At 38.9% G+C, this 13668-nt stretch overlaps 1 protein-coding gene across 7 annotated transcripts in view; it reads right to left on the bottom strand.

The window, feature by feature from the left end:
- Window positions 1-13668, bottom strand: part of myo16 (myosin XVI) — a 265694-nt gene that overhangs the window by 94883 nt on the left and 157143 nt on the right. For all 7 annotated transcript variants that reach the window (XM_056251798.1, XM_056251799.1, XM_056251802.1 and 4 more), the window contains exons 12-14: window positions 10615-10680; window positions 8244-8371; window positions 120-225 (exon numbers count right to left, since the gene is read on the bottom strand). In XM_056251798.1, coding sequence (XP_056107773.1) covers window positions 120-225; window positions 8244-8371; window positions 10615-10680 — 300 coding nt within the window. The remainder of the gene's footprint in view (window positions 1-119; window positions 226-8243; window positions 8372-10614; window positions 10681-13668) is intronic.

Here is a 13668-nt window from a genome sequence, read left to right as displayed (position 1 = left end):
TTACAAAAGGCAGAATCATTTGAACAAGTATTGCATGTAAAACGTGTTCATTTGTCCTGTAGATGTATGTTGTGTTCATTAACAGACAGATACTCACAGAATTGGACGGACACACTTACATGCTTCATCCGTGGCTCTAAAGCGAAGCCTTTGGGACTTGAGCGAACAGCCAAGTGTTTCAGGATGTGCTTACAGGCCACAGACTTCCCAGAACCACTCTCTCCACTAGACAGAAAGAAAAACAAAGTGAGAAAGGTGAGAATCTCAGTTTAAAATAAATAAATACTGTATTTACTTTTAAAATATGTTAAAGATAGCACAACATATATCAATACTATGTACAGGTCCTTCTAAAAAAAATAGCATATTGTGATAAAGTTAATTATTTTCCATAATGTAATGATAAAAATTAGGGTTAGGGTTAGGGTCATATATTTTAGATTCATTGCACACCAACTGAAATATTTCAGGTCTTTTATTGTTTTAATACTGATGATTTTGGCATACAGCTCATGAAAACCCAAAATTCCTGTCTCAAAAAATTAGCATATCATGAAAAGGGTCTCTAAACGAGCTATTAACCTAATCATCTGAATCAACTAATTAACTCTAAACACCTGCAAAAGATTCCTGAGGCTTTTAAAAACTCCCAGCCTGTTTCATTACTCAAAACCGCAATCATGGGTAAGACTGCCGACCTGACTGCTGTCCAGAAGGCCATCATTGACACCCTCAAGCAAGAGGGTAAGACAGAAAGAAATTTCTGAACAAATAGGCTGTTCCCAGAGTGCTGTATCAAGGCACCTCAGTGGGATGTCTGTGGGAAGGAAAAAGTGTAGCAAAAAACGCTGCACAACGAGAAGAGGTGACCGGACCCTGAGGAAGATTGTGGAGAAGGACCGATTCCAGACCTTGGGGGACCTGCGGAAGCAGTGGACTGAGTCTGGAGTAGAAACATCCAGAGCCACCGTGCACAGGCGTGTGCAGGAAATGGGCTACAGGTGCCGCATTCCCCAGGTCAAGCCACTTTTGAACCAGAAACAGCGGCAGAAGCGCCTGACCTGGGCTACAGAGAAGCAGCACTGGACTGTTGCTCAGTTTTGCATGTCATTCGGAAATCAAGGTGCCAGAGTCTGGAGGAAGACTGGGGAGAAGGAAATGCCAAAATGCCTGAAGTCCAGTGTCAAGTACCCACAGTCAGTGATGGTCTGGGGTGCCATGTCAGCTGCTGGTGTTGGTGCACTGTGTTTTATCAAGGGCAGGGTCAATGCAGCTAGCTATCAGGAGATTTTGGAGCACTTCATGCTTCCATCTGCTGAAAAGCTTTATGGAGATGAAGATTTAATTTTTCAGCACGACCTGGCACCTGCTCACAGTGCCAAAACCACTGGTAAATGGTTTACTGACCATGGTATTGCTGTGCTCAATTGGCCTGCCAACTCTCCTGACCTGAATCCCATAGAGAATCTGTGGGATATTGTGAAGAGAAAGTTGAGAGACACAAGACCCAACACTCTGGATGAGCTTAAGGCCGCTATCGAAGCATCCTGGGCCTCCATAACACCTCAGCAGTGCCACAGGCTGATTGCCTCCATGCCACGCCGCATTGAAGCAGTCATTTCTGCAAAAGGATTCCCGACCAAGTATTGACTATTGAGTGCATAACTGAACATAATTATTTGAAGGTTGACTTTTTTTTTGTATTAAAAACACTTCTTTTATTGGTCGGATGAAATATGCGAATTTTTTGAGACAGGAATTTTGGGTTTTCATGAGCTGTATGCCAAAATCATCAGTATTAAAACAATAAAAGACCTGAAATATTTCAGTTGGTGTGCAATGAATCTAAAATATATGAAAGTTTAATTTTTATCATTACATTATGAAAAATAATGAACTTTATCACAATATGCTAATTTTTTGAGAAGGACCTGTATAACTATTTTGATATGTTGATATGTTACACTGTTGTGGCTGATTTCTGGGGACATGGAAGAAGTTGTGGGTGAGTTTTGGTCTGATTCCGGCATGGATCCGGTTTAAAAGCTGGCAAGTAGCTTTTTGGCCAATCTTGGGCCATAATTCCATGTGGTATGTGGGCCAAAGTCGCAGCCGAAATTCAACCAGATTCGGCCCAATATCAATTTGCTATCTGGGTTTAATATATTTAGACAGATTTTTTTATAAATCAAATATAAATGTTTACATATTTGATTTAGAAAAACGTTTTGGGAAACATATGTTGGAAAAATATGGAATAATATACAGTATGTTGGAAATATATGGATATATACGTTGGAGGAATCTGTTATAAATCTGTAAAATAATGTGACAGCAAGAAAAGAGGAACTTTTAGGGAGCTTTACAGAGTTTGTTAAAAAAAATTTGATTTGATTGATTGATTGATTTGATTGATATCTTTCTACAATTGTTAAGTGTTCAAGTAAACTTTTCACTTATTTTCTATACCTCTTCATTTTTGTGACACTGTCCATAGTTGGTTTCATAAGCCCCGTTCAGAAATCTAGTGAACTGCCTTGCTGTCTACTGCCTACATAGTCAGCATCCCAATAGAGGAAGACAACAGATGCCACAACCCATTAGCCTGACTACGTCAGACTTCGTACTTCCGCTCAATTTCAGTTCGCTTCTGTACTCAGTCTGAGACAGCGGCCTATCTATCCGTTTTCCTCCAGCCTGAAAACAGCCGGGCCAATCAACGAACAGAGGGCGGGCTGAAAGCCGTGACGTAGTCGCTAAGCGCCGAGTTTAAGATTAGGTCAGGGAAATCGAAAACGACCACGGATATGGAGACGCGGATGCAATTCGCTCAGTTGTGGAGAATATTACCGGCATTAGCAAACTGAAGCCTGAACAAGAAGAGTGTGTATTAAACATTTTGAATGGAGGTGATGTTGTGGCCCTACTCCCTTTGGGAAAAGTTTAATTTATCAACTATTACCGATCGTCAGCGAGAAACTGGGGAGCCTTTTGACAGGTCAGTGTCTCCTTTCTTTTCCAGGTCTTAAATATTGCCATGACATGCTGTAATCTTGCAATTAAGTTGCAGCATTTCCGACAGACTCGAGATGAACAAAGAGCTGTGTTTAACAGAACTAATCCTAACTTTGACAGTTGGCTGCAAATATTTTTTTGTTTCTCTCTACTGTCAAATATCAGTTTAGAGGCCCTGATTTTACCGTGGATGCGTAGATTAACTTCGCATAATCTGCAAAAGTCGTTTACAGCCATGTTCACTCCGGTATTTCGCTCGCATCATCAAGTGTTTACAGCAGGTTTACAGTGGAAGTTCGATCATAGATTTGAGTTCGATGCATGATGTCTGTGGTTCGATGTGGCTGTGTCGGTGCATAACATACGTCATATATAAACTTATCTGATTGGCTTACGGGTAACCAATGATTTTAAACTTCAGACAAGCGCCCCCTAGCGAGAGAGAAAACACTTCTCTATTATGCCATTCCAGACTCTGTCTACGAAGCAAAGTGAAGTAGCAGAGTCTGGTATTACCAGGCTAACAACCCATTCCAACAGAGCTTAAAGTGAGCATGTTGCTAAGCTATTTAGCTATTTATTTACTCTATACAACATCCTAAAAATACACACAAATGTTGGCTGAAACAGTTCCGTTTGTTAAAAAAGTACTTTTTTACAGAAATTAAAACTTTTATTCAGCACCATAAAGACATTTATAATATTGCAAAATATTTATATTCCAGTAAAATTTTCATATATATACATATATATATATATATATATATATATATATATATAATATTTCTAAAGCATCTGGAGAAATGAAAGTACTGAAAATGTTGCTTTGCCATCACAGGAATAAATTACATTTTAAAATATATTAAAAGATCAAACAAATTTTAGATCAAACAAATGTTGCCTTGGTGGGTATAAGAGACTTATTATGCCTACCATTAAAAACGTATGCCAAACTTTGAAATGTAGTGCAGATTTAAGAATTAAGTACTTGTCTTTTATAGTTGACATTTCTTGCAAAATAGTCTTATATTAATCTGCCCAGAGTTGGTCAAAATGCCATGATTGTTTTATTCTCAATAAGAAATGCATAACATTGTGAAGCAGCCTTTGCATCAGATGCACATGTACTGTATGATGCCATATTGCAGTTTAGGTAGGCAGCAGATTTCAGAAAAGAGCTAGTGAGCTACAACAGCTTTTTCAAAACTGTGAATGATGTTCACTATGCAGGAGATTTAGATATATATCTATAATTTTTTTTTTTTTTTGTGTTGATTTATTTTTCACCAGTATGTTTAGGGTGTTAATCCACACCACGGCTCAACTAGTAACAAGGGCTTTGGCAGATGTAAATCTCATCTCGTTACTGCAGTACATCCCACTTCATATTCTTAAATGTACAGCAACTTTATTAATTACACCACTCTTCAATGTTACGACCTCTTAAAATGAGCCATAAAGCACAAGTCAAGGAGCTCGCAGTGATAACTACCGTCTCCACATGCGGCGTAAAGAGCCTGGATCCTTCCAGACGCCCGCGAGAGAGAGTGAATGGAAGAAAACGGTCTTGAGCAGATGGTTTTAAAAGGTCATTCGGCCTCCCACTAATCATTTTCTGGAGGGTCTGATGCTTTTTCTTCCCATTTTCTTCCATTTCTTTTTGGGAAATCTATTCTGGGTTGTAATTGAACTCATGGGCGCAGTGTATTCCTGAGCCAGTAGCGAGTAGGTGTTTGTGCGTGTGCTCGTGAGCCTCTTGAACCAGCATTCTACCCTGGTTCTGTAGTCACTAGAGCATGGCCCTTACCTGCGGGACGAGCGTGCATGTGTGTGTGTGTGTCGGTGTGATGGATAGCTCACGCAGAGAGGGCATTAAAGTAGCTGTCAGATCCTCTCTGGCTCAGCGAAACCCAGGATTGGGCCAGTGGAGAAGCATCAGAATGTGAAACAGGATTTAATTGTAATCAGAGATGACCGGAGTGCAAAGCAGGACAGAGTGCGGGCTACACCACTGCCACTTCATCCATTAATCTCCCTGAGAGCTTTTAACAGGTTTGGATTTACACCGTCCCCGGCACATTTGTCTCCGTGACAGCGTTTAGCGAGAGCCTCTCGGGCGATGTTGGAGTCGCTATACCAAAATGAGGGAAGGCATTTCTAACGCGACCTCATTTGGACCTCTTTGCCAGAACGGGATCACTTACTGAGCTGTGGAGCGCTATTATAAAATACAAGCTGGTGCATAAATGACACAAGGTAGAAACTGTCCCGTGGAATGTATTTGGTAGCATCTGGCCAAACATCTGGACATCTTTTATGGTTACAGGGTTCCCACATCTTTTGACCAATACATTTCCATAATTTCTTTTCGGTCATTTGTGATATCAGGAAACGGACTTTAAAATAAAAGGTTTTTTTTGTATACTTTTATAATAAAATTGTATTAATATATTCATATAATATAATATATTTAATTATTAATTACCACAACTTCAACTCCATTCCTGAACAAAAAAAAAATTATATTATATTATATTATATTTAGTGCTGGGCAACGATTAATCCCGATTAATCGCATCTAAAATAAAAGTTTGTGTGTACTGTGTATAATTATTTTGTATATACGTATATATACAGGGCTCTCAAGTTTTGAAAACAGGCAAGAGTGACAGAATCACTTGAACAATTCCAGGATATGGTTTTTTTTCATTGGTTGTTGCGTTAAATCTTACCCAGATACAATAGTGCTATTTTCTGATTGGCTATTGGTTAGCCCCGTTCTTTTTTTTGATTGGCTGATAAGTGGCAGGCTCGACTAAGAACTCCAGGGGAGACGCGCTTGGTTCCTGCCGGTTCCATAGTGAGAGCGGCGCGGCCAGAGACATTTTGGGCGCTGCGGTATATTAAATATATTATAAACAGTTTTTCCGCGTGAGAAATACAAAAGACCGAATGCGCTCAATGTGTGACACTTGAGAGCCCTGTATATATATATATATATATATATATATATATATATATATACACACATGAATATCAGTCACATGACCTCTTACGTCATCCGCTCTTTTTCCAGTTGACTGCCGCCATCTTGAGTACCTGCCGAGTACTGTCTACAATACTGACGGCATTAGCTAGGAAGCAGATTTTCTTTGTTTGTTTCACTTTATACATAACCAACTTTGTTTATGTAAACCCTGTGTGTATTTGACAGTATTCGCGCAATAAGACTAGAAAGATAACTTAGTTCAGTAACCTGTCGCTGTTGTTAGACAGGCTTAGTGCGTGTGCGCTTCGGGTGTAACGCGCTCAGAAAAGCGCTCGTTAGAACCGCGCATCAACACGTGAATGACTTGTTAGCACATGCAAATAATGAACTTATGTGAACTGCATTGTCCCGTTCCTCTGCGTTAACATTTGATGTGAATATACGTCGCGTTGTAGCCTATGCTGAGACGGAGGCGCCAGAACTGCAACTGATAGAATGCACGATACTACGACATTTCTTCAAAAGCAGATTGTGAATATATTTTAATCCACGATCATAAATCGTGATATCACACACCCCTAAACTAGCGTAAGCTCATTATCATTTACATCCACTCACCACAGACAAAATTAACACAGAGTTTGCACACATAAACCACTGTTATAATATAAAAGCAAGCAGCTACTGCGTGCATGGTTGGGCATGATATGATTGAAGGATTTTGACTCGCAAAGTGCGCTCCCTTAATAATTCCTAAAAAGCTGACATCAGTTAATCGCGATCTCTGTTAATATCAATTAAGCTGACTGCACAATGAATCTTTCATAATATATACACTTTGTTTGTTACAATTAGAGGATTTGTCAGCATACAGAGCTCTGAACAAAAAGTCCGTTTTGAGCATAGAGGTTTTGAGCAGTGAGGGGAGTCTATCTTAAATGCTTCTGATTGGCCTTTGCGTTGAAGAAATCAACACATATGTCTGTGATTGGCTACATCGCTCAACGCTGCAAACGTGTTTTAAAGAGAAACTCTGGCCTGTAAATCGTTTCTATTTTGTTTTAGTTCTTGTTGCTTTTCTGCAAAAATGTATTAGTTTTTATATGTTTTATTCATAGATATTTCTAGTTTGCGGGAGTCCCGCGAATCGTTTTATTCTCCCTGCAACGCGCACACACACAAGAGAGTGCATTGCCGCTCACACTCGGCCATCAAATCTAGTCCCGCGCCGCACTCTTTTGCATTGGGAGTGCACGTCTCTAGATCAAGGGCCCGGCCCGAGGATAGTGACAGGGAAATATCGGCCCGCAAGTTCGGGCTCGGCCAGAGAATAAGCTCTAGTTCCTTTGCGACTGACGTATCGATCTTGCCGAATCAGGTACTCAAGATGGCGGAAGACAAGTTTTAGAATTGAGTGACGTCAGTGAGGAGACGTTGGTGACATCATCTGATATTCATGTATACACACACATGCATGTATGTATATATTTAAGATTTTTTTTATTTATATATATATATATATATATATATATATATATATATATATATATATATATATATATATATACACACACACAGTATATGCATGCAAATATTTCTTAAACATACATACATATGTGTATACTATATATATACAAAATAATTATACACAGTACACACACATATTATGTAAACACAGACTTTTATTTTGGATGCGATAAATCGTGATTAATTGTTGCCCAGCAATTATATTATATTATATTATTATTATACTAGTGCCCACTTACCTGCTTTTCAGCAGGCGGCTTCATAAATTGTACAGGATTAGAGATTCACATGGCTTTTAATTTCAGAACTCAGCACATCAAGCATCACACCAGTGGAGGTGTGTTTTAAACTGAGGTGAAAGCGTTCTGAAAGCTAAGTGAATATCATCTATTTTAGGGCAAAATGGCAGGTAAGGACAACAGTTTGAGGACATGCATTTTGTCAGTCTTTGTTATTTAGAGCGTAATCTTGCATCCACCTCAAGGGGAAATCGCCACCATCCTATTGATGAAAGACACTTTTTTTTACTTTTTATAGGTGTTCCAGAAAGAAAACTTTCAGTTAAACCTGAAAAAAAAAACACTATACAGATGTAGAGATAAAAAAAATAATACAAATAAAATAAAAATTATATATATATATATATATACACATGAAAAGGTGAAGAATGAGTGACAAATGTGTCAGTGTTATGCATGTCAGTGGGCGGCACCTGATGATGAAACACTGTGGGCGTCGCTCCTGCAGCATCATGTGATAAGCACGCTCAGCTGAAGAGAAGATATGAGGCGGGAGAGAGGAACACAGACGACCACTGGAGCTCAGATACAACTGACTGACCTGAGAGAGAGAGAGAGAGAGAGAGACACACACACACATTACACATTTACATAACTCTGCTAATTTCCCATGACCTGTGCTTGTTAGTATTGATATTCTTCAAACACTCTGGTCAGGATTAGTACTAAACCTTTAAGCATTCAACTCCTGAAGTTAATTAAGCCTGAGGTGCTTAACGTAAAGACTCTTTAAATACTCTTTAGACATTTAAAACTTTATTTTGTAGACAATTTCAGGTCTTCGTCTTAGGTTTGCTATCTGCTATTGCCTTTTGTAAATGTTGCACATGAGCAAGTTAAGAAATTTAATGTTAAAAAGAAAAATTCAAAATGCGACCAACAGTAATTACATCATTGTGATATTTGCATATGAAATTCTGACTAGTCTTTATTCTTACATCTACAATATGCATACTGAATTGTGATTGGTCTTTTTTTACTTGCATTTATTTAAACATTTATAGCCACAGCACAGAAACTTGATCCTTTGGTCCAGGCAATTAAAAAACAAGACGCTGATCATCATGGTGACAGCTAAACGGCTTTGATGCGAATTTCACTTACACACACACACACACACACACACACACAAACACACTGCAACACTGCAGATTGAGAGAGTGAGAGAGACAGAGTATATATGTTTCTTGTTTGTTTGGTTATTTTTGCTTTGTGCAATATGTACCCAAATATGTCATGCCAAAAAAGCTGTATGAATTGAGTAAAAACAGGACCCTTTACTGAGGCACAACACACACATACTGTACACACAAGGGCACAGGAAGGAGAGAGGAAGAGAGTTGCAGGCTGTGTATGAATCACGAAAATTGCAGCCTTTAAAGGCAGTAAACTGAGGTCCACAATTGACCAAATGTATGAACACCACATCCATATGTGCAGAAGGCTATTGTCATAGACAAAGTTTGTGTAATATTCTGTCTAACTGTGAAATTCCTTTATCTGGTTTTAGAAGGCAGCATACAGTAGATTAACATTTCACTTTTCGCTTATGATACCCCACAATCTTGTGCATGGACAAAACAACAAACACAATCAATCAATCAAAACAAAACAAAACAAAACAAAACAAAACAAAACAAAACAAAACAAAACAAAACAAAAAAAGATGCACTTAAAAGACCCCAAAACACAACAAAAACCAAACTGAAATCAAACCAAAACATAAAAAGCAAAACAAAAACCCCAAAACAAGAAAGAAAAAAAAACACTGAAACAAAACATCAAAAGAAAAAAAAACCTAAACAAAACACAAACACCAAAACAATACAAACATTAAAACACAAATTTAAATTGAACCTAACATTTTATTCTAGTTAAAAGTTAGCTAAAAATATATATTTAACAATATTTTAGTTTAGTCACTATAGTTTGGATTTTAGACCGAAGAGATTGGAATTTATTGAAAATTAGCCTTACAGCATCGCTTGGACAGTTTGAAGGGACACGGTGGAGGCTGTTCACTGAAGGACAGAGATTGATATACAGTTCCTGGATTAAAGTATGTGATAAAGGGGGTCAGGTGATGTAACCTGAGCATGATGGTGGTCTGAGGCCATCACAGATGATGGTACATATGTCCTTCTCTCTCAATGCGTCATTCTGCCTCTGAGCCCCAATCTGGGGGACACACAGGAGAAATCATGCCTGAAATGAGTCTCTGATGCAGGGGGCCAACAGGGGACAGACGCCCCAGCGGATCCACTGCATATCATTTATAAAGTGTGTGTGTGTGTGTGCGTGTTCCATCTACTCCTCTGCTCCCCTTCACGTGCCAATAAAGCGTTACGCCGGACAGATGGTCATCTTGTCATCTTTTATTTTTCTTAGCGGTGGGCAGCACATGCTGTGTGTGTCCCTGATGAGTGGACTCTCATCAACTCTGTCTTTCTGTGGACAGCCAGCTGTATCTGAGGGGACGGCAGTCGGGCTTGAGAACTTGAGAACCTCTAACAATGCCGAGGAAGATACAGAAATAAATAGAGGAAGGAGGGGAGAAGATCTGATGGGTAGATGAAGAGGGCGCTGTATGTTTAGTAGGCTATCACTGTCAGGAAGCCTATGAATAATTTATCAGTGGATCAAGTCCTGTTTGAACTGGAAGTGTTGCCCTGCGCTTACAGAGTGTGAACTAGAGAACAAATCCAAAGAGGACAGATATACAGATGCACATTCTGCAAATATTTATTTCACAAAAAAAAAAAAAAAACACTTGTATGTACTTACGAGATTAGAGTAGATGGGCAGGTCCTTGTAAGGGTTAATGAGGAGAAGAATGTGTCCAATGTAGGTCTGGAAATACAGAGAATTTGAGTTACATGTAAACGGTCCATCATATTGCACACAAAAACTGCCTGAAATTAGTAGTTTCAATTTGATGGGTTGGTGCTACACAACTTCTGGGAGTCGGGGAACACCAGTCTCCTTCGAAATGTTGTCACGTTTGCTGGGTTGATGAAATGAGAGCTTTTGAGAAAGAACTAACTCACTGTTTTTGAGAAAGACTAAGATTAACAGCATAAAATCTTTGAAAGATAATTGTCCGAGCCACTTAGTAGCTAGTAATATACAGTCGTGGTCAAAATTATTGGCACCCTTGGTAAATATGAGCAAAGAAGGCTGTGAAAATAAATCTACATTGTTTATCCTTTTAAACTTTGGGGGGGGTCTCATTATTTTTTCTAAATATAAGGAAACACAAAGGCAAAATCCCCTTAAAGGGTTGTTCGGAATTTTGGACATCGGGCCTCATTTACAAGTTAGCCTGTGTGTTATTTACCAGTGGAGTCAGTTTTCGAAAATGTTCACCCAGTCCTTCCAGTTGCATAGTTCGCCGGTGCTAGGCTAGCGCGAGTCAATGGTATCGGTTAGCCTACCATTAAAACAGTTTTACCCACTCCACAGTTCACCAAAAGCACATCAATTATAACGCCAGACTATCGATGTAAATGTCTGTTGGGAGAATAATGTTAGAAATCAAACTACTCAATGTAGTTTGACATATCAAAATATATTTCAATGATCGCATTACATTTACAGGAACTAAATGATCGCATTACATTTACAGGAACTAGTTTCTCAGCAGCGGCGGAATTTTATTTTGCTCCGGGAGTAGTACTGCGCCGGAAAGTAAACACAACAGAATCGCACTACGTTACAGTCGGAACGTCAAGTTACCTAGTAGTAGCCTCGATTTTGAAACCTTCGATCGGAATTGAAAGAATTGGCAAAATGGTTATTTTCACTGTAGTTTTAGAAATTGTACAAATAAACCAAAAAGATGGTCAACAAAGTTTCTACAGATTTCCAGTAAGAGATCCAGAAAGGAACCAACTGTGGCTTCTTGCTGCTGGCTTGGATAAGGAGACACCGACAGAGACACTACTAAAGGCCCGAATTTGTAGCGATCATTTTAGATCAGACGACTTTGTACAAAGTGATCGAAACGATAACAAGTCACTGAGTTGGAATGCAGTTCCAGCCGTCTTTCTGGATTCACCAACAGCTACAGATGAACAGGTAATAACTTTTGTTAGGCTACTCTAACGTTAGCTAGCTAATGAAGCTACTCTTTCATAACTGATAGATCGACACCGTGTATTCCGGCTCATACATGTATGGTTCGTTGAATAACACACATTCCTCATCTTCATCGTCTTCAAAGTCCGAAACATTGTCATGGCTTTCAAACGTGGCCATAATCATATGTCTTGTTGCTTTATTCTTGAAATAAACTCTGTTTCTGTAGTGATGACGAGTGTCAGCGGCAGGTAAATACACTTGCGTGATTGTCATGTGGACCGGCTCTCTCGGTTGCCTAGGTAACTTAATATCACTCCGCCGCTGCTGTAGACTATGCTGATAAATACAGGGAACAAAGTATAACTATTGCAATGCGATGAAAGGGTAGTTTGATTTCTAACATTATTCTCTCAACAGACATTTACATCGATAGTCTGGCGTTATAATTTATTTGCTTTTGGTGTACTGTGGAGTGGGTAAAACTGTTTTAATGGTAGGCTAACCGATACCATTGACTCGCGCTAGCCTAGCACCGGCGAACTATGCAACTGGAAGGACTGGGTGAACATTTCCGAAAACTGACTCCACTGGTAAATAACACACAGGCTAACTTGTAAATGAGGCCCGATGTCCAAAATTCCGAACCACCCCTTTCATCACAATAAGTAAAAACAAAGAATACAGTTAGAGTTAACAACTAAAGCATTGAAAATTTCCATTTCCACCATCAGGGCAATAATTAAGAAGTTACAATCAACTAAATTAAGAAGTTACTCAAGTATAATTTGAGTGGCCTAAGACTCGACAAGAATCATAGCAGATTTAGAAAGCCTAAACTCCATGGAACGGGTTGTTCTATGTTCAGATGAAACTAAAAAAAGAGCTGTTTTGGCAGTACACCCACCCGATGCATTTGGTGCATGCAAGCATAAAAAGTACCCCATGCATTGCCCACGGTTAAATATACAGCTTTATCTTTAATGTTGAGGGCCTATTTTTCTGCTGGAGGTCCAGGACATCTTGTTCAGACACAGGCCATCATGAATTCTATCAAATATCAACAGATAAAAAAAGAAATCACAACCTGGCGGCCTCTGCTAGATATCTTATAATGGGCTGTGGTTGGATCTTCCATCAGACAACGATCCAAAACAAACATCAATATAAAAATGTGTCACTGAGCACACAATGAAGGTTCTGCCATGTCCATCTCAGTCCCCTGACCTGAACCCTAAAGAAAACTGAAGGGGAGAGTCTATCAGCATTTGAAGGATCTGGAGAGATTCTGTATGGAGGAATGGTCTCTGATCTGTTGCATGTTTTCTTCAAACTCATCAGGCATTATAGGAGTAAACTCAATCTTTTTTCATCCTCCTTTTGCCAGGATAACAGCTCCGATTAATCATTCTGATTACAAAGACTATGCAATACAATACCATTCACAAGTTTGGGGTCAGTGCTTGTTTTTTTTTAAGGTACTTTTATTCAGCATAGATGCATTAAATTGATCAAAAGTGACAGTAAAGTCGTTTAAAATATTGAAAAATATTGTTTTTAATAAATGCTGTTCTTTCTGAACTTTCCATTGACCAATTAATCTTGAAAAAAGTATCACGTTTTCCACAAAAACATTAAGCAGCACGACTTTTCAACATTGATAATAATAATAAAAAATGTTTCTTGAGTGCTAAATCAGCATATTTCAATGTTTTCTGAAGGATCATGTGACACTGAATGCTGGAGTAATGATGCTGAATA

The sequence above is a fragment of the Rhinichthys klamathensis genome, unplaced genomic scaffold, assembly GCF_029890125.1.
Source record: "Rhinichthys klamathensis goyatoka isolate OS25496 unplaced genomic scaffold, OSU_Roscu_1.1 h1tg000090l_1, whole genome shotgun sequence".
In the NCBI taxonomy this organism is placed as follows: Eukaryota; Metazoa; Chordata; class Actinopteri; order Cypriniformes; family Leuciscidae; genus Rhinichthys; species Rhinichthys klamathensis.
Note: the sequence above shows the minus strand (reverse complement) of the source record. Positions and strands in the feature narration are given on the sequence as shown.